Source organism: Centruroides vittatus, unplaced genomic scaffold (genome assembly GCF_030686945.1).
Source record: "Centruroides vittatus isolate TY-2023 unplaced genomic scaffold, ASM3068694v2 contig_917, whole genome shotgun sequence".
In the NCBI taxonomy this organism is placed as follows: Eukaryota; Metazoa; Arthropoda; class Arachnida; order Scorpiones; family Buthidae; genus Centruroides; species Centruroides vittatus.
In genome coordinates, this window is record NW_027122604.1 from 196,181 (window position 1) to 223,839 (window position 27,659).

The 27,659-nt window shown below is 28.7% G+C and overlaps 1 protein-coding gene across 1 annotated transcript in view; it reads left to right on the forward strand.

Annotated features, from left to right (window-relative positions):
• The window catches only part of LOC136984363 (solute carrier family 12 member 6-like), an 83,407-nt gene that overhangs the window by 29,699 nt on the left and 26,049 nt on the right, over positions 1–27,659 (forward strand). The window contains 9 exon segments of the mRNA XM_067281321.1: positions 1,791–1,870; positions 5,089–5,196; positions 6,526–6,672; positions 11,788–11,842; positions 15,328–15,458; positions 19,575–19,810; positions 23,181–23,395; positions 25,058–25,204; positions 27,369–27,467. Coding sequence (XP_067137422.1) covers positions 1,791–1,870; positions 5,089–5,196; positions 6,526–6,672; positions 11,788–11,842; positions 15,328–15,458; positions 19,575–19,810; positions 23,181–23,395; positions 25,058–25,204; positions 27,369–27,467 — 1,218 coding nt within the window.

Here is a 27,659-nt window from a genome sequence, read left to right on the forward strand (position 1 = left end):
TATTTCAAATAAAAGAATATTTTTCAAAAATTATGATAAAATGTGATTAAAATAAACAAGATTCCTTAATATTTTAGTGTTTTTCGTATTTTAATTTTTTGGTGGATCCTTATAGACTCTGAACATTAAATTAAATTTCCACTGAATTTCAATATACTTGAAATTTCTATTAGAAAACTTATTCTCTTAAGACCATGTTAAGAAAGAAATATGCCACCAAATTTGCATATATGGCATTAACAAATAGTCAAATTGATATTGGTTTCAATTGGTTTGATTATCTAATTAAAAACCAATAGAAAATAAATATAGTGGAACCTCGCTTAACAAGCATAATTCGTTCCAGAGTCTTACTCATAATGCAAAACACTCGTTAAGTGAAACAATTTTTTTCGTAGAAATTAATGTAAAGTACAATAATGTGTTCTACGTCGAAAAAATGCTCAAAAATGCTTACTCATATTTTTAATTTATTTAATTTAAAATATACTCTTTACCTTAAATTAGCAGTGTCTTGCCCCTGTACATCATACTTTTCCTTTTATAGTAGAGTGGTGCCAGTTATCCGTCTAACACCTTTCAGGGGAAAATTCCCACCTTTCAAAAATTTTCCCTTGAAATTTTGTATATAGTTAATCGGTGTTTCCTGCCCCTAAGGTTTCCATATCTGTCTGATTTCATTTATCTATCTCCGTTCTCGAGATTAAGGAAAGACAGACGGACAACAGTGAGAATTTATAGGTCTACAGTTTTTTCAAATATAACCCAATAATCTAGGTTATTAATGTAATTTGGGACACTTCAATGACCTTAGCTGCAAAACATTTATCAAAGGTCAAATTTAGCAAATATTTTGATAACTTTGCAAGAATCAGTGCTAAGTTTGCATTGTTTATTAATTAAATATCATCAAACATAACAATCAACTATTTGTCTGTTTATCTCTGAACAGTTTTACTAAATGAAAGCTCATTAAAAGACACGTTTGTCCTTTAAATAATCATTTCATAAATTACACACGAAAGACAATTTCACATCAAAAGCTGTCTTAATTCAATGACATAAAAATAGACATGATTAGAACAACTCGAGGTAGATGTTAGGTACCATCTCTTAATGAAAATAATAACTATAATTTATTTTTTAAATTTAGAATAATCTGGAAGAAAAGAATTGGCCCAGAGCGAGAGTCGAATCCACAACCTCTGCTTACCATGAGGTGCACTGACCAGTTATGCCACTCAGACCTCCGAAACATTTAAACTCTGTTGGATGGTTATATCTGAAGTTTAAATGTGTCCAGAAGGGAGGAATCACTCGGAGGTCTGGGTGGCGTAATTGGTCAGTGCACCACATGGTAAAATAAAAATTGGCTTACTGTATTAAAAAATATACATGTATTTTTATTATTTTTGTGTACAATTTAAAGAAAATAACATAAAATATTTTAACTTCTTGAATTTTTAGCATTTGAAATTTTTAACAATACAGGTGTTTTATATCTATTTAAATCTATTCTTCACAATATTCGACTCCATAAAGTAAGCTGAAGAGTACTGACAGTAAAATAATGGTAGAATTTGATGAAAGCAAGTAATAATCTGAAAAACATTTAATTTGTAAATAATCTGTTGGATTCCATAAAAATCTGTTCTTTACCATTAGTGCTCCTCAGTTTATTTCAATCATTGATTAATTTATAAATTCAAACTCATAGATTATAAACTTAAATATTTTTATTAAACTATACAACAATAACTAAATGATGTGAATTTTATCCAATTATTTAGGTGATGGATTATTACCTGAAGATCAACCGATTATTGATGATCAGTTGTCCAGTTATGAAAAAAATATGTATTTATACCATGTAAGTTTTAAAATAAGTTTTCATTTCATTAACTAAAAAAATTATTTATAAAAATATAAAAGTTTGAGAAGTTTCTAATTGAATGGAATTAGTTTTTGAATTATTACATATCTAGATACTGTACTGTACAAATTACTAATAAGCATAATAAGTTTTTAAAGTAGAAAAAGATGTATTTTTAATTTGGATTAAGAACAGTGAAATTAGCTTTGAAATTTATGTACTGTAATGCCCTTTTTTTTTACTAAGAGTTATATAACTGCTACTTTTTGCTTCAATGAAACAAAAATAAATTAACTTACATAACTTATAATAGATCAGAGGTACATTGGATCGTGTACAGTTTTATAAAAAAGAAACTACTCGTACATAGGTTACAAAAATAACAAATTTAATTGTAAATCTTGCAAATGTTTGGTTTTTTTTTTCTTAAACTTCAGGCATCTACACTTAAAATAGAACAACTCACTACAAAAAATTTAAATACAGTAATATTTTTTGAAAAAATCTAATACAAGCTTATAACTAAGTAATCTGAACAAGGATTTGTAACTAAAATCTTCAATTCTCGAAGAAGTAGGAATTTGTTTTTACAGTACTGTATCAATTTATTGTCAAGTTGGTTTGGTTTTAAGAACCATTTAAAAAATTTTGCTGTATTTCAGATGAAACTAATTGGTCATTCAAAGGCCAAAATATAAAGTATGTATGTATTTTGTTGCATTGACAATTGATATGATTGGGATAGATACCGATAATTTTATGGCACGTTCTTACAAGTGGCAAAGGAAAATAAAAAAGTAAATTAATGAAATGAAAAATTTTCATTTTATATGACTTTTTTTAAAAACTTAATGAAAATTATAACTGAATTATACTAATTTTCTAATCTCAGAAATGTTTCTGTTAAAACTAGTGTTTTAAATAAGAATGTTTAATTATCATTTTAAAATTTGTAGATAAACATTATACAAATTCACAAAAATAAAAAAACTATGCAATAAAAGAGTCTTCTTGTTGTCCTTTTCACATATCTCAGGAAATAAATCTTACAATGGAATCAATCTTTATCAAATATACATAATTTTTACTGTGCCGACACCGTAGGGAAGACTAACGTTTTGCATCAATATGCAAAACGTTAGTCTTTCCTATGGTGTCGGCACAGTAAAAATGGATGAGAAGTCTCTAAATAAAGGTCAATTCCATCATAAGACTTATTTCCTGAGGTTTGAGAAAAGGACAAGAAGACTTCTATGTATAGTCTTATTTTTGTGAATTTATATTTACTATCCTTATCATTTTATCAAAAACATCATTTACTTTATTTTTATGAAGTTAAGTTGTAAAGTATTTATTGTTCTAATCTATTTTAAAAATAGTTTCCATCTGTAGAAATTGAATGCAATTTTGAGATGATACATTTCAGCATCAATTTGAGGATTCAGATTGATCTATTATGGGAACATTGAAACATACACAAGATGTCACATTAAAAATTTTACTTTTATTTTGCCAAATTACAAATATATGTATGTAAATAAATAAATTTTAATTGTAATAGTTATTGTAGTAGGAATTTATGACATTCTATTAGCTTTCATAGACCAATATGCATGTGATGTGCCAATTGGTTTGATCAGAGGCAGTCATTAATGATAAGAAAAGATGGACCTGACCAATAATTTTATCAAAGGAATCAAATTACTCAATAAAAGTGTACTGCTTAACAGATTATTCAGTTTTGTTATAATCTAAATCAGTGGTTCCCAACCAGTGTTCCGCGGAACGCTGGTGTTCCGTAAGCATCTCCCAAGTGTTCCGCAGATTTAGTCGCAAATCGGAAAGTGTACAATCTATTCGAGCCGCCGAATATCAAAAAATTAAAATCATAAAATTTTCATAAACTTAAATATATATGTACGACTCGTACTTATGGAGTGTACTACTGTTTCGAATAAGATAAAGGCAATGATAAAAACTGAATGAAATATGTAAAAAATATCAGGCACAAGTTTCCCATTAAAGTTATTTAGGTATATTTTTTCCTGTCTTAGAATTGGCGTTAATAATATGAGTAGAGATTTTGAATTATAACTGCTCAATTCTAATAAAATAACTGATGACAAGCTTATGTATTTCATATTAACTTAAGTAAGTGTCCGCTAAAGAAAATTGCTCACAAAAGTGTTCCGCATCCTAGAAAAGGTTGGGAACCACTGATCTAAATGATTGTTATAAAACATAAAAATCATTTTTTACAAAAAAACCTATTTAATATATTTTGCTGGGTGAGGAGATATTAGACATAAGAATGCACACCGTTACTGTTATTTGCGCGCTGGTTGGCACATTGGTGGAACATGCATGAATTTACAGAGCATTGGAGCCTGGTTTCATTTGCAGTGTATGGTTAACTGTGTTTGGGAGTGTGCACATCACTACACATTTGACAATCTTTCAAAAACTTTTGACAGTGTTATTCTCTCAAAATTCTTTTTCTTATATACTAGTTTTACTCATTTTATATTTCAGATTTTTTTATTTACTTCATGTTTCAATTTTATATGCCTTTTTAAATTTTTCAGTTTTCATTATTGTTCATTTTACTAAATTATCAATGCTACTCTGCAGTAATTGCATATTTTGAATCTCATCATGATGATATTTGTAACTTTGCTGTTTTGTTGTTTAATACCATAAACATGTTTAAACAAGTAAATAAACCATGCAAAAATAGACATTTTTTTTGGTGTATTATTTATGTTAAAATCTAAATTTTCTATTATTCATATAAATAACTTGTTCTGAAACTAGCCTATCTATTTTCAGGGTCCATGAGCTGCTACTAGATTTGAATGTTCCAATAAAAATTTCTATAGGTTTCAATTGATTTTTCTATCTCAGTAGAAATGAATAGAGCAGCATTAGAATTTCCTATTTGTTTTTATAGGGTTTTTTTGACACATTCTGTGTACATTTTTAGTTTTATGTAAAATATTCTCTTATATATTGAAAAGTCTATTATTTTGTTTTTAGTCTAAATATTAGGAAATTTTATACGTAAATTATTAAATTAAGGTTTTTCGAAATGTATGATTAATTGAAAAATGTTTATTGTAATAAGTGTCTGAAATACAATAATTTTTCTTGTAATAATATATTTGAAATTTAATTTAATATTTTTTTTTAAAGTTTTTGCTAATTGATATTTCTAGGAAGAAATGCCAGAAAGACCTAGGGTTGCAACACTTCTCAGTTCATTGGCCAATTACAATGTAGCTATTCCAAGTGTTGATGATAGTGAAGCAAAACCAAAACCAAAGGTATATTACATTAAATTTTATTAGTTAAATACCTAATTTATATATATATATATATATATATATATATATATATATTCTGTAGATTATAGATTTTTTAGGGAATATAAATTTTAAAAAGATTTAAATTTACAATTATCAAAATTTATTATAGCATGTTAAATTTCTGTGATTTATTCAAAATTTAAATGATTCTCAATAACTATATCACACCACCACCAATAACCAGCAAAAAAAAGAAAAACTCTTACAGTAACTAATGTTTTCTTCCATTTATAATGGACATCATCAGGTTTAACTGATTAACTTAAATGGAAGAACAAAGAACTGGCTTTTTTAAGTTTTTTGTTCTTCCATTTAAATTACCTGTTGTTAAACCTGATGATGTCTGTTATACAAGGTGCGTCTGAAAAGTTCGGTGAATGGTCCCATAGTTGAATAACTGTGCTGGCTAGGATGTTCCGCTCACGCAGACATAGTGAGAGACTTGCCAACTAGTGCCTCTTAGCATCGAAATCATGACAGTTAAACAGAAGTGCGGGCAGCAAACAATGCAACGCAGTCAGTGTGAGAAGGAGTGCCACTGTGAAATGGAGCAACACATGAACATTATGGCACTTCCTCGCTACACGCCAGGTGACAGTTCTTCAACACTCTCCATATTCTCCAGATCTGGCACTTGCAGATTTCTTCTTGTTCCCCGCCTGAAAGGCCTACGCTTTTCCGACATTGCGCAGATCCAACAATGTGTGACAACGATGCTTCGTGCAATACAGAAAGAAGTGTTTGCTCACAGCTTCCAGCAGCTGTACAACCGATGTCAAATGTGTGTTGTTGCTAATGACGATTACTTTGAATGCCAGTAAAAGTATTTTGTTTGTACTCCTTGTTTCCTTTATTTTATGAGACCATTCACTGAAATTTTCAGACACACCTTGTAAATGAAAGAAAATGTTACAGTAAGAGTTTTTTGTTTTTGCTGGTTGTTGGTGGTGTGATATATATTAAGGTAGTATCTTCGTGATTGTTATTAGATTCTAAATAACTTTTTAAAATAACTCTTAATAAAATTTGTTATTAATCACAAAAAATAATTTTATAAAAGTCAGAAAATATTATTTTAATTCTTCAATTCTTTTATTAATTCATTAAATGATGGTTAATACAAAACACTTAATATCGTTGATCGTTATTTTTATCAATAAAAATAATATCAATGATATTAAATTCATACATTTAATAATTTTAAGAGGAAGTTTCCAATGTTTATGTAAGCTATGTATTAATTTTTATTCAAAAAAAATATATATATAATTATATATATATTTCTAGAAAGCAAATCTTGGGACTATTGCTGGTGTTTATCTTCCATGTATTCAGAACATATTTGGTGTAATTTTCTTCATCCGTCTTGTTTGGATAGTTGGTGTTGCTGGTATTCCACAAGCTTTCCTAATTGTTTTGTTATCATGTTGTGTGGTAAGTATCAAATGCAAACATTAAAACAGACATAAATATTTCCATACCATAATATAAAAGTTTATTAAAATAAAATTATTTTCTACAATAAAATCTGAAAAACATCTTAGACCAATTTGGAGAGGGTAAAACTTTAAATTTGGATGTGTTTTATGAATAAATGAAGTACTCTTCAGTGCCTAAAGGTTAAAAGTTACTAACATAATGAATTTTCTAATGTTTTGCAGATACATCACTAATCTTTCAAAATAATGTCTTTCATTTATTTACATAATAATGAGATTCACAAATATTGTAAAGCACTTAGAAATAGTATTATCATTTTTTATTCTAAAAATTTAATAAACTATAAAAAAAAGGGTATTTACTTACTTACATATTTACATACTTATGAGTAATTATATTGAATGTTGCTTTCCAATGTTGCATTGTGTTGCATAACATATTTTGCAATCAGACAAAATATCATGCTATTCAAAAATACAAATTAAAATTTATTTGAAATTTTTCAAAGTAATTTTGCTAAAATAGTACAGTTAATAATTTTGGTTGTTGTTATTACCAGTTGTTATTACTGTGGAGTCGGTAGATTTTTACACGACTCCGACTTTTTCTTACGATTCGACTCCGACTCCGACCAAGGGTGGACTTGTTAACAAAGTAGGCCCGAAAATTCTGACGTCATCACGTGACCTCAGAATATTAGCATCAATAAATATAGTTCTAGTAATGATAGAATGTAGAAACTTTTTTATTCCAAAGCTAAAATATGCCTCCAAGTGATGAGTCAATACGATAGTTTTTACTCTTCTGTTGTTATATATAACAGAGGAAAAGTGTAGTGATAGTTCAAAAAATGATCCCACCCCAAATTTTTGCATTTTTGGACTTGGGGTGCCTTGAAATGTCGATATTTGCAAAAGATTCGGTTGTTTTTTCTGTATGTACGAATGTTAAACTGTATGGGAGACACTATTTTGAATCGGAGTCTGATGGTTTAACACAGAAGTTATTAAGCTTGAAAATGGTTGAACTAAATCGGTTGGTACACATTCTAACATCCGTGCGTACAGAAAAAACCCCAAATGCTTTTGCACTTCTCTACGTTTCAAGGCTTTCCGAGTCCAAAAGCATAAAAATCTGAGAAAATCATTTTTTGACTGATCGTCATTCTTTTCCTTTGTTATAGGCCTATACTGTATAACATCCGGGAAAGTAATAATGAGGACGATTCTGATTTTTTTTTAAAAAAATACAAAATAAAACGACTTTTAAAAATTAATTAAACATTAAAATTTGACACATCTACCGAATATATAAGTTCACATTTATTGACTCGTTTGATGATGGCATTGGTATTCGGTAAGCATATATGAATAAAAATAGTAAATACACTCTTATACAAACAAATTAGTTTAATAAAAATGTTGTACAGTACATACTATACGAGTATATTGGATAATATATAAGTATACAGATACATTAAACTAAGTCAAGAATGAGAAATATAACATTTAGACTGGTAAAAAAGAGGTTGCTTATTTTGCCATGTTGATTAATTTATTATTTTTCATCTCTGTTATAAACTGAATTACTCCTTACAAAAAAATCATTTCTATTAATTCAGCATTCACTGAAGTTCTTAAATCATATTTAATAATTTTAAGAGCGGAAGATAAACGCTCTACCGAAACTTGATTGGTGACAATGCTGTGACAATCAATGTTGTATTTTGGATAATGTCTGGATAGTACAGTATTGCTGTTTTAACATCTAAACTTGAAGAGTGGTCAATGTGATTTATTTTTTCCAGTGCATAATAATAATAATCTTCAAATTTTATAAGATTTCCTTTTCTGTTATATTAGAACTCAAGCTTAATTTTGAAGGTAGAGACGAGTTTTATAAAAAAATAAAAAAAAACTAGCAGATGAGCCAGATGTTGCTCACGCAAAAAGTAATGATAACGAAGATTAAGATATTTAGATTATAGCTGATTTTACCTGTTTTCACTGGGTGCAAGAATTAGGTCCTCTCTCTTCCGAGACTAATTAGAGAATTTTTAGACGGATGAAAAAGTAAGTTCGATTTTTCACAAAAACGCAAAATACCGCATCTAAAATAGCACGGTAGAAACGGAGTTCTTCAGGGTAATCCTTAACCCTCTCCCTCTTCTCCCCGCAAGAGGAATTTCAAAAAATTCCTTCTTAGTGTACCGTACATTCTTATGATGTATCCTAACTGTGTACCAAATTTCAACTCTTAACCATTTGAACTCTGAGCTTATCATCATTATTACAGTATTATTATTATTATTATTATTATTAACCCAACTCGATTATATTATAAGATTGTGAATGCTAATAACGAGTAAAATATTCATTAAGTCCGACCACACTGGAGATATGACACATGACCCCTTCTATGTCTCTACCCTGTCGACTTTTAATAAAGAACCAAAATTTAATAGCATTAATGCCCTTTATACACACGCTACTGTGCCAAATTTTGTTTCTTAAACTTTACTCATTCTGAGATATTGTTTAATAGTTCAGAGCAGAATAAAGAAATTTAACAAATTAGACGCCAACATATGTGCGTGGACGCGCGAATTTTTCCCTTTATTTGACAATTTTTGGGTTTGAGAGATCTCCAAACATATAGATTTGCAAAAAAACTCGGAGAGTCAAATGTGACACGATTGAAATACTTTTTCGTTTTTTATATACATAACAAGTTGGGAAAGTGAAAAGGAGTCAGAGTCAGGGGGATTTTTGACGACTTTGACTCTGGCTAAAATACCAAAACTCCACGACTCCGATTCCACAGCCCTGGTTATTACATTAAAACTTAATTATTACTACTTGAATTGAATTTCAAAGTAATAAAACTTACTCGTACTTTCTTTCATTTAGAACTTGCTTCATAGGCTAGCCATTTTTAACAATAATTGTCACTAATACATGAAACTTATTTTTCATTTGAAATGACTTTCTCTGTACAAATTCAGAAATATACCAATTTACTTGTTTTCTTATTGATTCATGTTCAATAAATATTATGCTTTTTTGTACATTTTTACCATATGGAATTTGTCTGTTTGTTCTTATACCAATATCATACCTACATTCATTTTATTACCCCCACATTTTGGACATTTTTACTTTAAATATAAGTTTGTTTTAAAAGTTGAAACATTTCAAAATCTAATATACAGTAAAACCCCGATTAATGCTGATTCGATATAACGCGGTATGCTCAAAGCCTAAAAAAGCTCAAAATTTACACTTATTCAAATTATCATGGCATTTCGTTGATTATTCCCAAACACAAACCAGCAGCAAAAGGTGACAGTTCGTCACAGCACTGTACTTTCCTTAAATCTATGTTTGTTTGGAGCAATTTTGGAAAAATGTATTATAACATTATAGATGCCATAGACAATATCGACTTTGCTTGGCAAGAATTAACTGATAAATGAATGAACAAAGTGTGGAAGAAGTTATGGCTGAAGGTATTCAAGAATTCTCAACAAGGAAAGCCTAATCAATACAGCAGGACTAGAAGATATAGACAAGCAAGATATTGAGGAGTTACAGCAGGTTTCTGGTGAGAGCCTTACCAATATTGACCTTCAAGAACTGGCAGAACAAGGAATTCATGTAGAACTGGAAAATAGAAATTCTGAAAATGAAGAACCGAAAAAATTTCTCTACAGATTTCCTTAGTAAAAGTTTTCTAACGATAACCAAAATCGTTGATCAAATTGTAGAGAATGATCCAGATTTTGAAAGGAGTGCAAAAGCAAAACAAGGTATTTTGGATGCAGTTTTTTGCTACTGACATTTGCTTCAGGAAAGGAAAAAAGTGACAAATGAAACTAAGTGACTATCACAAAAAACATGAATTTCAGACGAGCCAGGACCTTAATCACAAAAAATGAACTTTAAATTTCTATGTGCATATATTTGTGTTATTTAACCTTAATATAATAATTTGCATAATAATATAAAATAACTTAAGATTAAAGTAACATGTATTTTTGGTTGTGTGTTCCACTTTCCCTGTTTACTCTGTTAAAATGACCTCATTTAATGCTGTTTTGTTTAGCACTTTGTTGTCTGGGAACACATCCCTCGTGTTAAGCGGGGTCTTACTCTACCATATTCCTGTAGCGTACAAATAACAAATTCAGACATAAACAAATTTCAAAAATTGAATGAATAGTTCATTATTTATACACTGTATCGTCAATACATTCTCAAACCAAAGACTGTATGATATGTTTGATTTCTTAAAAAATAGTTTTTTTAAAAATATTTTTACACTTATATCAGAATATGTTGTTGAAACAAATCAATCTTAACCAAATTTTATACAAATCAAAGGATTTAATTATTTCATTTGATTAATGCCAGATGATACTGGGCCATATTAATGCTTCTATTAATAATTATATGTTAAGTAATTTCACCTAGAGATAGTCATTAGACACCATCTCTTGATAAATTTAATAATTATAATTAATGTTAATATACAAATAGCATTAATGTAGCCAGGTGTAATCCAGCAATCGTTTGGCATTAATCTTAAAGATTGGGTTAAACAATGGGATTTATTTGTTTGTATTTGTTTATTTTATTTGGTTACCCATTCAAACTTGTCTACATTGTTTTGTAAGCAATGCAACAGAGCATGATGGATGACATTGGAAAGCAATACACAAGGCAGTCTGTGGGAGGATAATCCACAAGTACCAAAACAAGTTTAGTTTACATTTATGATGAAAGAATCTATAGCTTACAAAGTAACACTGACTCAGGTAGTAACCTACAAGAAAATCTGTTATGATTTATTACTTTGTCAGTTATAGAACTATTTTATTATAAATATGAACTCAACTAGTTCTTTTTATAATTTGCTAAATTTTTTCCATTTATTTAATTATATATTTCTATTTAAGGATATTCATATAGTCAATCTTTTGATCTGTACTAAGCTATTACTTTTATATTAAGTTATTTTGTATTAGTTTGTATATGAATTATGAGAAATTTACTTTTTGTAATATATATTTGCAAATTATGTAAAAGATTTTGACTTTTGTTTTTTCAGACATTCACAACTTGCATTTCTTTAAGTGCAATAGCAACAAATGGTATTGTTCCAGGTAAAATTATTTTACTTTATATTTTCACGTTACTTAATATACAATTTAATTGTTTTCTTTTAATCTAGTCTATTCTTGCTAGCAAAAGTAAAAATTTTAATAAATTATTTTGAAATATTTTATTATACATATCTGTGCAATTTAGTAAATAACATAAATTTCAATATTGATAATCTAAGGCTATTCTCAACCTGGGGGTCGCAGTGATATTAAAGGGGAATTGGGGATGAAACTATAATTTAAATAACTGTCATTGTACAACCTTTCTTTTTACCAACTGATTCACTGGATGTAGATGGCTCACTTTGTTTTTTCACAAATTTATCCATTTCGCATAGAAATTTAAAAAAAAAAACAATTCAGTCACGGTTGACCACACACTAAAATAAAAGCACCAGACGCACACTTCGCATTCGAAACTTAACTGAAGTCGTGCAATCGCCAGTGCCTCTTTTATGCTAGTGACAGCACGACTTGTTCAAACGCATCCATATGCATGTTCAAACATGCTCTCACAGCGAGTATTATAGAAGGAGATCAAATTACAAAGAGCACGTACACATCAAGTTGGAACTTGTAAATTGCTCATGTATGTGTACACATCACACTTGCGTGTTCATACCCATCACTATAAACGCAGCGACATAAAATAATAGGAACAGTTGTATTACATGTTTTATACTGTCGGTATTTTCTTAATGTATAAAATTAGTGCAATGTGATTATTTAATATTTTAAAAAATTTACATTTATAATTACAGTCAAAATTCAATTAGTAATAGTAAGGCTTACTGTTAATATTTTGCAAATTCCCACCCAAAGGAATAATAATTTTATTTATATTTAATATTTGGGGGGGTTGTGGAGCTAAGAAGGTTGAGAATCACTGATCTAGGAAATTGATTGATTAATTTATAACAGATCATGATCATTTTAACATCTACTTGAAGCAAAGTTTCTTGTCTTAATTGACAAAATATTCTTCCATAATTTTCCTCAAATAATTCAGAACTTTGGATTAAATTGCACCCAGATAATTGGAACTATAGGGTAAGAGGGATACCAATTCATTTATTTGACTGATTTTAAACTTGGTAAAGAATATCTTAATGAATTAAGTTCAATGCAGATATTTTTTATAAATATCAGTATCTTTGATGAAAAATTCAAAGAATATGACAATAAAAAGGAAAATTTAAATACAGGACTCTGTAAATGCCCTGGTATCAGGCACTTAAGTTAATACCTCTAAATAACTTTAATATAAATTTATCAAAATAAAAATGTAATTATTTTTGAAAAATTAAAAAATAATCATATAAATCAATAAAATTTTTCTAAATTTATTAACAGTGGAGTATTGTTTGTCTCTGAAGGGATCAGGTCAAAAAGATATATACTGTATAACCTCCAAACAGCGGACACCATTGGGACCGAGAAGTTTGCCCACTATTTGGAGGTACAGTACATGCTGGTGGCCATATTCTATTTTAACCCAGTCATTATAAAGTGGATAATGATCAAGAATACAGTTGATTACAAAAACATCAAATTTGAGTTAGGAATGTGAAAATATCAAAAAGTGTAATTAGTATATATATACACAGTATATTATCTATCTTTTCATCTGTAGAAATCATATTTTAATTGGATTATAAATAGCAAACACTATAGGATACTTTAACTAAATGGAACATAAAAATTATGACAAAACATAAACTTTGCTTAATTATTAATTCATCAGAAACAATGTGAATGGAGGTAATGAAAAAGAAAAATGAAACTTATTATGAACAGAAGGGAGGATAAAGTCCAGTTTAGGCCATGAGAGTCTGATTTTCATCCATTTTCTAAAAATTTTGGATGCTTTCTAAAAGAATATTGCAATATCTGTTCTTTTTATCAAAAAGGAAACAATTTGTAAATGAGATTTCTTAATGAATTTAGATATATAAAAAATTTATAGAAAATATTTTATTAGTGAAAGGAATGGAAATACTTTCAGACCAGCATAAAATGAAGTAAAAATGTAAAACACATAAACAATGCTCCAATGTATATTTTTAGTTTAAGGCTAATGTCAGATGAGCATGATTTCATGTCCATCATTTTTAATGGACTCATGGGAATGCAAAAATATAAGGGAGGAGTCAGATGGATGCAAATGCACAAAATGAAGCTGGTGCTGCATGGACAGCCTGCTGAACAGTGGCATAGCGTGGGTGTCAGCCGCCTGGGGTGGAAGAAAATTTTGCCGCCCCCTTATTTAGGTATCTTAATTTAAAAGATTAAAATATACAGTAATTCTAAAGAACTTTTCAGCAAGAACAATCATCATTATTTTGTATTGTACAGGTTCAAATTTTTACAACATATTATTATTTATTGTGAAATTTTGCCGCCCCCTAAAAGTGCCGCCCCCACTACACTACACCACTGCTGCTGAATCATCTGAGACACTCATGACAGATCATGATCAGTGTGCATTGGGAGATACACTTGATGCCTATGGTCTTCAGATGACTAAAAAAACCAATGGACATCATAATTTTGAGGAATTGCTAGGTCAATGTTGTTCCTGTTGAAGGGTGCACAATATCTGTGCACCTATAAATAAAATGATCATATGAGTTGAAATTGTGGGACATCTGAACATTATAAAGACAGAAATAAAAAAAAGGAAGGCTGGTTACAAGTGTGTAATGGTTTATTTAATGGCTTTGGAACAAAAACAAATGAAGCATGCAATGCCATAATATTGTAAATACCAAAAAAAAAAAAAACTAACTTTTCAGGAAAGATGATAAACACTTTTTCTAGTAAATGAATTCCTTCAAGTCTTGAAGGAATTCATTTCAATCTTACAATAAAATGGTTAAAAAACTTACTAGGTTACAAATTCTCTGAAATAACAAAATGATGTAAACATTAAGTCATAACATTTTAAGTGCCAAAAGTCATGTAGTTTGCACTCTGGCACGTGAAACTTTATAGTTTGCAAATAAATTCAGCTTCAAAATACAGCCACTTACAGCACCAATATTGCCACAATATTGTTTTGCAGCAGAAAACATTGCATTTAGCACTCATTTCTTCAATAAAATGTATTTAGAGAAAAATGGCATTTACAATCATATGGCATTGCATGCTTCAAATGAAGAAAATACTTGTAATAAAAAAAAGTGCTTCACGATCTAAGATCCATGTTGACATACACACATCTGAAAGAAACCTGACTACTAATGCGCATCGTGGAATATAGTGCTCATCTGACGATTGACCTCACATCCATGAATAGAAAAAACAGCATCCATCCATTTTAATGCTTTTCTGATATTAGCCTAATCATACTAAGAATTGCATGTTTATTTTTATCTTGATTTTATTGAAATTATTTTTACATATCTGTTACTATATTTTAAAAATTTAATATAAATTATATTTATTAAATGCTGACAATAGTTATTTTTAAATTTCATCTTAAGCTGGTGGATCATATTTCATGATATCTAGAGCCTTAGGTCCTGAATTTGGTGGTGCTGTAGGAATATTGTTTTATTTAGCAACATCATTTGCTGGAGCAATGTATATTACTGGTGCTGTTGAAATTTTTCTTGTAAGTACATATTAAAAATGTTTGTTTCTAATACTTTAATTTTAATAATAAGATATGTTAAGAATTTTAAGCATCTTTAAAATTTGACAGAATCAACTTTTAAAGATTTAAGAAGAAAACAGTGTAAAAGTTACAATATCAAATTATAGAATCTAAATTCACAGATAATATTAAATGTATTAACATACATACATACAAGGGTTGTTCAAAAAGTTTCCAAACTTTATTTATTACAAAAAAAATACTTTACTTACAATTTATTTGTCAGGGTCACCTTCAAAGTTATCTCCTCCCCAATGTATACACTTATCCCAACATTGTTTCCACTTTTTGAAACAGTCCTGGAATGCTTTTTCCGGAATGCTCATAAGCTCCTCTGGCATTTTTTTTTTTTCTATCTCTGGAATGGTGGCAAATCTTACAAGAAAAATGTTTTTTAGTTTGGGGAAGAGGAAAAAGTCACATGGGGCCAGGTCAGCTGAGTAGGGTGGGTAGGGAAGCACAGAGGTCTTGTTTTTGGCCAAAAACTCACGAGTTCTGAGGGACGAATGAGCTGGCACATTGTTGTGGTGAAAAAACCACTCTCCACTCCTCCAAAGTTCAGGCCATTTTCTCCTGATTCTGTTTCTTAGGCGTTTCATAACTTCCAGGTAGTATTCCATGTTGACTGTCTGGCCTGTAGGTAGGTATTTGTGATGCACAACCCCCTTTGCATCGAAAAGACAGTCAACATCACTTTAACATTTGAGCGAATTTGTTGAGCTTTTTTGGGGCGGGGGATGTTTCACACACCTGTGGGTATTCTGTGAAGGATTTCCTGAGTTTCACACAAAATTTCATAGAACAATGCTGCTCCTTCATACAGCTCATTTCCACGGTTCCTATTTTTCGTCAAACCCCACAAACACTCCTTCACATAAACGGCCCTAACTTATCACCAAAACAAAATATCAACTAATGGATTGAAGGAGGTTACTCAGGAGGTTTCTGCAGACACAATGCCTTTAAGCAGATTAAAAAATAATCAACTGGAGGATAACAAGATTGATAAGAGAATTTCAATTTCCATACAGGAATAATATTAGCTATTATTCACTTATTTTTTATATAATTTTTTCAGCTATTTTAATATAATATAATCCAAATCTTTCTGTTAAGTCTTTGTTTTAAACAGAATAGATATGTCCGTTATAAGGTTTCACACAAAAATGATCACTTCCAGCCTTGAATGGTAGATTTATCTCCTGGCTGGTAAGTCATAAATGCATCACAGATCACATGTTAGATACATATTGTTTCAAAGGTAACAAATGACATGCAGTTAACTTAGAGCATGTCTGTTTTAATTGATCTTTCTCACATTTAACAATAATTATTATTTAAACTGACTCCAGAAATTAAATCTTTCCTAACTCTCAGCAAATAAATGAAATTACAGTTCTAGTGATTCTATTGATTAGTCAAAATTATAGATTCAAATTTTATTCTGTTCTGGATACAGGATTTTTAAAAGAATGGTGTTCTAAACAACAATATTTTTTATAATGTAGTTATTAATTTTTAACATATTGTAACAGACTAAGGAAAAACTAAACAGGTTCAAAATACAATATCCCTTGTGTAATGGTAATTAAGTTCCAAAAAAGCATCACATTATGCAAATCCATGCTTTATGAAACAAAAGACGAGTGCAAAACATATGGTTAGGTTCCAAAAGATAACTATACAGGATGTGTTTTTTATCTTGAGGCAATGAAATAACTTAATTAGATCTCGTTATTTTGGGAAAAAGATATAGACAAAAGTTGTAGGGTTTTGAAGGGCCAATTGATTGGTGACCTTGATCTTGACTCAAGATCATTTGAGGGTCAAGTCTGTTTTTTCAATGGAAACACACATTTTTGACTCCGGCAATGGAAAGAGCGGGAAATCTCACAACTGGATATACCTTTGAACTTATGGTCTAGGTCAAAGGTCAAGATTATTTTAAGGTTTAAATTATAAGCTTTTTCTAATGGGAAACCGTACTTTTTATTACTGGAATAGGCAGGGAGGTAAAACTTACATTTACATGGAATGAATGGGAAATTTCACAATTAGCCATGACCTTGAGTACCCCAAATTTGACTTCTGAAGGTCATCTCAAGCGTGATAATTTTAAGCACGGCTCAACAAATGCATCAAAGTGGAAGGGCATCATTTTGAACATGTTATAAAATTTTTCCCCAAAACCAATATCTCAGCAATGGTGAAAGGCAAGGGGACTCACTGAAAATAAGCATCTCAAAGGGAGCAGAAAACTACTATGTCTACATTGTTACTCCTGGGTAGTGCTAAAAGTAGTGAATGCTTTTAAAGATCAAAGTAATAAGGTCATGAAAAAATTAACTTTTACGTGCCTGCCTATTCCAGTAATAAAAAGTATGGTTTCCCATTAGAAAAAGCTTATAATTTAAACCTTAAAATAATCTTGACCTTTGACCTAGACCATAAGTTCAAAGGTATATCCAGTTATGACATGTCCTGCTCTTTCCATTGCAGGGATCAAAAATATGTGTTCCCATTGAAAAATATAAAACAGACTTGACCCTCAAATGACCTTGAAGATCAAGATCAGGGTCACCAATCGATTGGCCCTTCGAAACCCTACAACTTTTGTCTGTACCTTTTTCCCAAAATAATGAGATCTAATTAAGTTATTTCATTGTCTCAAGATAAAAAAAACACCCTGTAAATACCTAAAGTATGCTATTCTTTTTCATTACTAAGAGAGATATATTTATGAAAGCAATCAATAATTTGTTTCCAATTGATAATTAACTAACAATCACAATTAAAAGTGTTGTATTATGCATTAATATTAATTTTAGTTAAACCAGGGTGTTTTCTTATTATAATGTATCATTATTTTCTGAGCTTTTTTGTTGATCTTGGTCAGAAATATCAGCAGTGTCTTCATTTTTTTATTTCTATCATAAAAAGTTTTTATGGATGACAAAAATTGTTATTAATCAAAAATTTGTTTTAGTGGGTCATGTTTATTCAGTTGATTACTGAACAATAGATTCCCCTAGAATTTATGTTTGAATACCAAATTGTTTGAGTTGGAAACAGTTTTACAAACTGTTTCCAACTCAACCGTAGGCAAATAATCATTTGTAAAAATGACACATCTGTATTTTGCATGTCATTTTTACAAATGGTTACTTGACTATGGTTAAAGAAAATTTAATAAATACTTACTTAAAAATATTAAATAAACTTTACTAAATACAAAGATTAATCTATAAAAACAAAAAACAGTGACAGTCTTAAAGGCTAGTCTGAAAGCAATGACAATGAAAGAAAGGTGGTACAATTTTTTTCTTCCTCTATCCTATCAGTTTTTTTTAAAGTAAACCTGACAAAAGGGACAAAACAAACTGAAAATTTCAATATTCTAAAATCCATGGGCAAATTTGAGACAACACACATGCTTATTTGAATAAAAAAATATAAAATAATGGAGTTTGCACTTAAAAATTGTGAAATTTTGTACAGAGGATTTCCCAAATTCTCAAACCATGTCAGAGTGAGATCATGTTGTACAAGGAATTGCCCCAATTTTCAAACCATGTTAGAGTGAAACCATGCTGTGTTATATGAGGAATATTTATATATATTTTATATACAATATACTGTTTAATAGGAGGGATTAAACCCCCATGTTCATGATCTTGGTCAGTAGTATAAGCATACATAATAACACATTTCATTACGTTGCAACTAGTGAATTTCAGTTAATTAATTTAGTTTGCTTGATGAATAAAAGTAAACTGAATGTAAAACTAATAGAGTATATTATGAAATCAAATGAAAATGATAGTTGTGATCTCCTCTGTTTTAATTAATAATCCAACTTTTTTGGACTTTTGTATTACATATTGCATATTGTTTAATGTACTGTTTATAATTTTATAATAATAAGAATGCTTGTTTATAATTTATATGTAATATATATATTTTTTAATTGATTAAATAATTAATATTTGTAAATTTTATATATATATATATATATATATAATTTATCTTTTTTCTTTTAATTTTCTAAGTTAAATATATTTTTATCATTTTCAGAATTACATGGCACCAAGTTTAGCTTTATATGGAGATTTTCGTATTGACCAGGAAATAATGTATCATAATATTCGTACTTACGGAACCATCCTTTTAGTACTTGTTGGAATTGTTGTCTTCATTGGAGTTCGATTTGTTAGCAAATTTGCCCCTATTGCTCTCTTCTGTGTTATTATTTCTATTTTATCAGTATATATTGGAGTGTTTACAAATTATTATGGAAATGATCATCTGTTGTATGTATTATCATTTTATTTTTTGTCATAATAATACTAAAATTATAATAGCATTTATGTTTATCATAATATCACTAATAGATGGCTTCGCGTTTGTCAGAATCTATAATTATAAATAATCAAATACACAAAATGAGGAACTTAAAAATAAAATTTTATCATCAAATTTAATGAATTAATATATTTGTTCATAAATCTAGAATTTTTATTAGTCTTTGAAAAAGCAGAATTTGAATTAAATCTATTAAAGACATATCAATCAAAATTAAACATTTATTAGTGAATTTGTGATATATAATTAGAACTTATACAGTTGTCATTTTTAAGTCACTGGTTATATTTTTAAATGTTAATTATTTTTTTATAGTTTAATGTAACAATATATTAAGTTAAAATATAAAATATTTATTTAACATAATTATTTATCAATAAAACTAGAACAAATAATAATTTTTATGAGTTAAAAAATTTTCTATTAATGTATTATGGTATTTTTATTGTACTATACATGATTGTTCAAGAATAATCTTAAAATTCAAAACAAAATGATTACATATTACCTAAATTTTATGTAATGATTTTTAATGTCTTTTAGACATAATGAAATATAATTGACAGTTTTGATCTCTCAACATTAGGTTTTATCATCAGCAACATGCTTCATACGCACAAATACTATACTTCATTCCAAAATCAGAATTTTCTATTTGAATGCTATTCTATTTGTTTCTGAATAAGCTATTTGGTAATAACAAACACAATTGATTTTATTTAATAAATACTTATTTATATATTGATTTTAACATTAAATTCTTTTTTGATATTTTGAATGAGTAATATAAAAAGAAATTTTTTATAAAAATGGCAATTTAATTTTACAAAAGTATGTTTCTACTAATTAGCTGTGGATGAAAACATGTTTTTATTTAAATTATTTATTTTTTAGTGTCATTAATTTATTGTATGATTGGAGATTAAAAAAACAGCAATCTTATCATTTTAAAATTCATTTTGAAAAATATTCTTAGATTAAACTGGATGTGAGACAATGAGATACAGAAACACAGCTTATTGACTTCCAGCAATGGGTTTAATGCCATTTAATGGTATTAAATTAAATTTAAATGTTGAAAAAATATAATTATAATTAAAATTATAATTAAAACATGCCAGGACAAAAGGCCTTGGGGATATTTTTAACCGTGTTTTACATATTGAGGCGGAAGAGTAGCCTACAAAAGAAGGTCGACTCCGCCGTAAAGACAGTTATTTCCCAAGTGCGAAAAGGACGTTAAAAGAAGATACAAAGATTTTGTGATTGCTTCTGTGAATTCAATATTGTAAAGTATGAATTTTGTCCTGGCATGTTTTAATTATAATTTTAATTATAATTATATTTTTTGTAAATTAAATTTAATGATTGTGCCGAAAGCCTTGGGGATATTTTTAACCGTGTTTTACATATTGAAGCGGAAGAGTAGCCTACAAAAGAAGGTCGACTCCGCCGTAAAGACAGTTATTTCCTGAGTGCGAAAAGGACGTTAAAAGAAGATACAAAGATTTTGTGATTGCTTCTGTGAATTCAATATTGTAAAGTATTAAATGTTGAAGTTCATTGAAAAATCAAGTGTAGGAAAGTAATTTACTTCATTCAAAAAAATCCACAAGGAAGGTTGCCAAGAGTACCAACATAAGAGTAGCCTATAAATGCAATCCTACAATTTTTAGTATACTCAGAGATGATAAACTAAAAGAAAATTTTTTTCTACCAGTCCAGAAGTCTACTCCATCCTACTGGAAGATCAGCATTTTCAACAAAAGCTTGCATATGGGGAAGCCACTGAGAAACCTGAAGTAAGGCTCAAGGAGCATCAATATACAATTAATAGAAACACAAATTGCACAGTCTTATATATAGTAATAACACTTAAGTGTTGTGGCATTACCAAAATAAACTTTAAAAAATATTACTACATATACAAGAGTTGGTGTGAAGTGCAAGTTACTTTAGCACAGTCTTAGTGAACTACACCAAGCAGAAGAACATATACATTGCATGGGAAGATGTAGCAATAATCTGACCTAACAGAAAATCTGTAGTAACTGATATATCGGGGTATGTCAAGTATGTTGATAGGGTAACAAGACAAGGACTTAACAATTGACCAGACCAATACAACAAAGCAAAATTTGTTTAATCTAACAACAGTAAGATGTAGTCGGCTTTGATATATATATATATATTGTAGGTACAGAGTATTACGGTCATGAATACCAAGGGGGAAACAACAAAAAAATAATATACTTCTGCATGACAAGACGAATTTGCGTTCTAATGAATTACAGATATTTACACAGTTGCATATACACAATCTCTTGCCTTCCTTCACACAACTTCACATGAACAACCATTCTAATTGACATCACTGTAGCCTGTTGATTACAAGTGCAATAAAACGTGTGTCTACTAATTTCTATTAATAAAAAATAAAAATCTCATTAATGTCCTCGGGACCTTCTTGAACACAATGTGCATGATCTTCGCTGATACCTAACAATTTCATGAAGATGAACACGGATTGACTCAGTCCCACTGAAGCGTTCCTTTGTTAACGATGATCTCAATGAACATCTCTCTCCATGGTTTGAAGTTCAATCCTCTCTTTAACAGTCCACAAGGGAAACCGGAAGAAAAAAAGTGGTTCACAGGTAAAAACGCCTTAATTTATAACTCCCACTATCCAGAAGTACATTTTCCGCACGCAATACCCTTCCTGACCAATCAGTGGGTTCCAATTTATTTGCCACAGAAAAGGTGACACCAAGGACAAAATGGAAAAACAATGCAAAATTCTGTTAAAACCTGACACAAAATAACAGAAACACACTTATATAAACAAATAAAAATACAGAATTTATACAACCCATAGTAGCATAGCACTACAAATCTAATAATCACTTGGAAATGATAGAAATATTTAAAACTTGTAAAATTAATGTTTATTTGTTTAGCGATGTCGAAAACATTTTTATTGTATTAAACCCATTGCTGGAAGTCAATAGGGTGTGTTTCTGTATCTCATAATATCCATTTTGCCATTTAACAGCTTTTATGAATATTAGTTGTTTGATGGCTCTTTCAGTATAATTTTCTTTTTATTTTGTTACCACATCAGATTTTAATTATCATAAGCTAATTTATTGAACTCATTTTTAACAAATGGATATTTTTCTGTTTCAGATTTTATTTGTCGATTATTAAAATCATAATTTTTAAAACTTATTACATCATTTTAATAAAATATCTATTAAAATTAAACTTCAATAATTATTTTTGCAATCATAATAAACTTTCATAATTTATTTACAGTTACTGTAAATTGGGAGATCGTATACTTTCACAGAATAGAAGTATGACTTGTAGTAAAGATCAAAATATTACCGATTCACTTTTCCATATTTATTGTCAAAAAAATGAAACAGCTACTGGAAATATAACAGATTATGTTTGTGATCCGTACTTTGAAAATAATATTGCTGAAAAAGTTAAAGCAATTCCTGGGCTTGCAAGTGGTGTTTTTTCTGGTAATTTACATTTTTCTTTTCTTTTTTTAACCTTTTTAATGTACAATTTTAGTTAATAATAAATAATGTAATTACTTATGCTTAAGTATATTTAGATTTTTACAATAATTTTATGAATTTGGTAAATTCTGCAAACTAATATTAATTATTATACTTATGTTAATTACACTTTTTATTTATTTTGAGTTTTTGTAACTTTATTTAAGTAATTTTGATCATCATCCGACAGAATTAAATTTGATAGTTATAACATATATGAAGGTAAAATATATGCAGATCAATCTTTTTTTTGATGCAATAATTTTTGCTATTTTACAAAACTAAGTTTAGAAATTCCTTCTATTAAATTTACCAAAATAATATAAATTATTTAATTTATATTATTTGCATTTTCAATAATATTTCACTGGATTTTCAGTCTTTTTAATTTAATTGTATATGCAGTAATTTTAAATAGAAAATGATGTTAACAATGTTTTTTCAGTAATCTAAAACAATTATTACTATAATAAACTATGAAATAAATGCTTAATTACAAATTAATTACATAATATTTTAAGAAATGTGGGACTTCTAATATATATATATATATATATATATTAGAAGTCCCACATTAAGCATTTATTTCATAGTTTATTATAGTAATAATTGTTTTAGATTACTGAAAAAACATTGTTAACATCATTTTCTATTTAAAATTACTGCATATACAATTAAATTAAAAAGACTGAAAATCCAGTGAAATATTATTGAAAATGCAAATAATATAAATTAAATAATTTATATTATTTTGGTAAATTTAATAGAAGGAATTTCTAAACTTAGTTTTGTAAAATAGCAAAAATTATTGCATCAAAAAAAAGATTGATCTGCATATAGTTATTAATAGTTTATTAAAGTGGTCTAATTGAATAAGATTTAGTATGATTAAAAGAAAATCATGCGATATTTGTTGACAGTAAGTCCAAGCACATGGATTAAAATAGATAGTTTGCTTTCTGTCTGAACACAAACTAAGATTTGAATGGAAGCACTAGCAAGTCAATAATATTGTTTTGGGGGTCACTTATGATGATCATTTGCCACTACTGAGGCAGTGACATTGTTGCTGACATAACAAAGAATTAGAAAAAAAAGGTTGAAAGGGCTCATGCCATCAACCTTGGACATTATCACTTTGACCCCACTGTGTCTCAAATGAAATCATGTGAACTCCTGATATTTATTACATTTTTAATTTCCTCGTGTCATATGTAAAATGACAGTTTAATTAAAATAGACTGATATATGAGAAAGAACTTAATTCCATAAGCCACAGAGAAGAGGCTTCACTAATTCTCCACTTCAGTGATATTTCATACAGTATAGCCTACAATTAATTTGCACTCCTACCAAAAGTGTATTAAAATTAATCAAATATATACATGAATTAATAAATAAAAAGAAGAAAAATAGTCAGATTATTCAAAAAATAAATTTTTATAAGATTAAAACACATATTAAAACAAAAATAAAACAATAATGGTATCACAACAATAATATCGATTAAAAAAAGCCTTTGAAATATTATAAGTTCAGATGTTTCAAAATTCTTCTTAAAACCACAGCATTATAATACAACCCATAATAATACAATAACAAATTTTTTATTTATATTTCTAGAAAATGTACCAAGTCATTATTGGGCAAAAGGAGAATATATTTCTTTGAAAGAACCAGAAGAAAAAGAAACAAAACGTAATCAGCTAGTTGCCGATATTACTACTACATTTACTTTATTAGTAGCAATATTCTTTCCTTCATGCACAGGTAAGTGATTCTAATTAAAATCCGAAATTTATGTTATTTACTTTTTAATCTAAAAATAATAATGTATTCTAAACAGTATGTCAATATAAAAAAACAGAATATTTCCAACTTTCATATTTCTTGACTGCAAGAAACATTAAATTATTTCTTGTATGTGAACGTCTCTTTAATCCAAAATTATGTTCAGTAGACTATCCCACAGCATTACAGTTAGAAACATCTTTATTTTTTAAAAAATTGGATTACATATGCATTTTGGGTTGGTTTACATTCCCAACCCCTCTTCAGTGCTATACAGAAAAAACAAAAATATAAGTAGGGCACAACATTATTTAGATATTATAGAAAGGGAATCTTTATATGACACATCCATTTTACATACCATAAACAGGTATAAAAAAAATCTTTCTCAATAATTATATCATCCATAAATGTACATAACATTATGGATGATATAATTATTGAGAGAGATTTTTCAGTTCTATCAGTTCCCAAGCTTGTGTGCTCTTAACTGCTTAAGCATTTGTTAGTACACTTTTACAATCTTCTGTGGTTTATATTTTTTACTGTTTCATTAATTTAAAATTATTACATTTATTTTGTCCCTTTTTCAATTTTATTTTGTGATTTATAAATATACAGGGTGATCATAATTAAAGAGCAACTGCACAAAGCTCTCTGTAGAAAGCACTATTAGATAAATTTCAACCAAATTTGGTGTACATACTGTCATATGTATACAGTTTTGATTTCCAGGAAAAATATTTTACTTCACTGTGGCTACTACAGCAAAATTTGCTACGGCTGTCTCATTAATATGCATATTTTCTAACAAATTTCAAGTATAAAAGGAATTGCAAAGCATTCTCCACGCTGATCAGAATTGCAAATGATGTGTATGGAGCGAATGCAGTTTTTAAACCATGGAGATCAGAGCCTTTAAATCGTCAATTCCACATTTGTATTCACTTCTGCAAATGAAATAAAATTATTATATTTTGTTTAAGTTTCAAAGTTTGTTATAAAGCATATGTAATATGCACATTGAGGTCAACAGTACCAAATTTCACATTTTCAGCTGAATTTTAAAGTAAAATTTTTTCCTGAAAATCGAAACTGTATACGCGGGGCAATGTGTATACAAAATCTGGTTGCAATTTGCCCCAATAGTTCTTTCTACAAAGAACTTTGAACATATACTCTTTAATTATGATCATTTGTATTGCTTATGCACAATTTTTACTCATTTTATAAGATTTTTATTTGTGTGTTTCAATTTTAAAAACGTCTTACATATTTTTGTCAGTTTTCATTATATTATATTATTGTTCATATTACTAAATTATCAATCTTAATGCTTACTGTAATTGCATATTTTAACCAGATCCCACTACATTATTGACTGAAAAATGCTATTTTAATGCAATTTTTAATCTAATTAATTACAGTAGAGCTTCAATTATCCGAATACAGATCAACCGAAACGTCGGTTAACCGAAAGCATTCCAGTTGGCAAATTCAAATTTCTTCTGTAGCACTGCAATATTTGGCTGTCTTGGGCTACTCCAATATTATTTTTGTTGGTGTGCGTGTTTTAGCAGCAGCACTGGCACGACCATGAGAGGGTACTTAAGGACATGCCAGTATTTGAACGAGGTTTTTTCCCCATTGTGAGTGGTGAGGTTTTGTTGTTTTGTATGGTGCTTTTCTGAGGACTGCATGGGGGACGTGTTGTGCTGAATCAGTGTGTTTTTGATACTAGATTAACTTCTGAAATATAATTTTTTTTTGTTTTTATATTTTTCAATATATTTATTTTGTTTGTGCAAAATAAAGAAATAATTTTTAACGATACACAATAGCCATGATTATTATTTAAAAAAAATTTTCGTTAGGTTAACATCAACGAAAATTCAATGCAAAGCAACATGCAACGGAGAAAAATTTCAACATGAGATAGGTTAATATATTTTTTTGTACATGATCAGTTATCCGAACAACCCCAGTACTGAGTTGTTTCAGATTATTGATGCTCTACTGTACATTTAAAAATTTTTCTAATATTATTATTCTATTTTATATTATTATTAAAAAATATTCTTCAACTTTTTTTTGTAATGAATATTTATAGAAATATGTTCATAAAAAAATTTTAATTTTATAGGAATAATGGCTGGTTCAAACAGATCTGGTGATTTGGCTGATGCACAAAAAGCTATTCCAGTTGGTACACTTGCTGCACAATTAACAACAACTTTTGTATGTATCCTTTAAAAAAAAAATGTAGAAATTAACACAATAATGTGCTAATTTCAATGTAATACAATATTTACAATTCAAAAAATAGGGTCTGAAATATATAAATGATTATTAAAGATTTTATTATATATAACCTTTAATTACAAACAGTATTTGTAGTTAAATTTCATTATTTTGAATATTTTTAATCTGTATT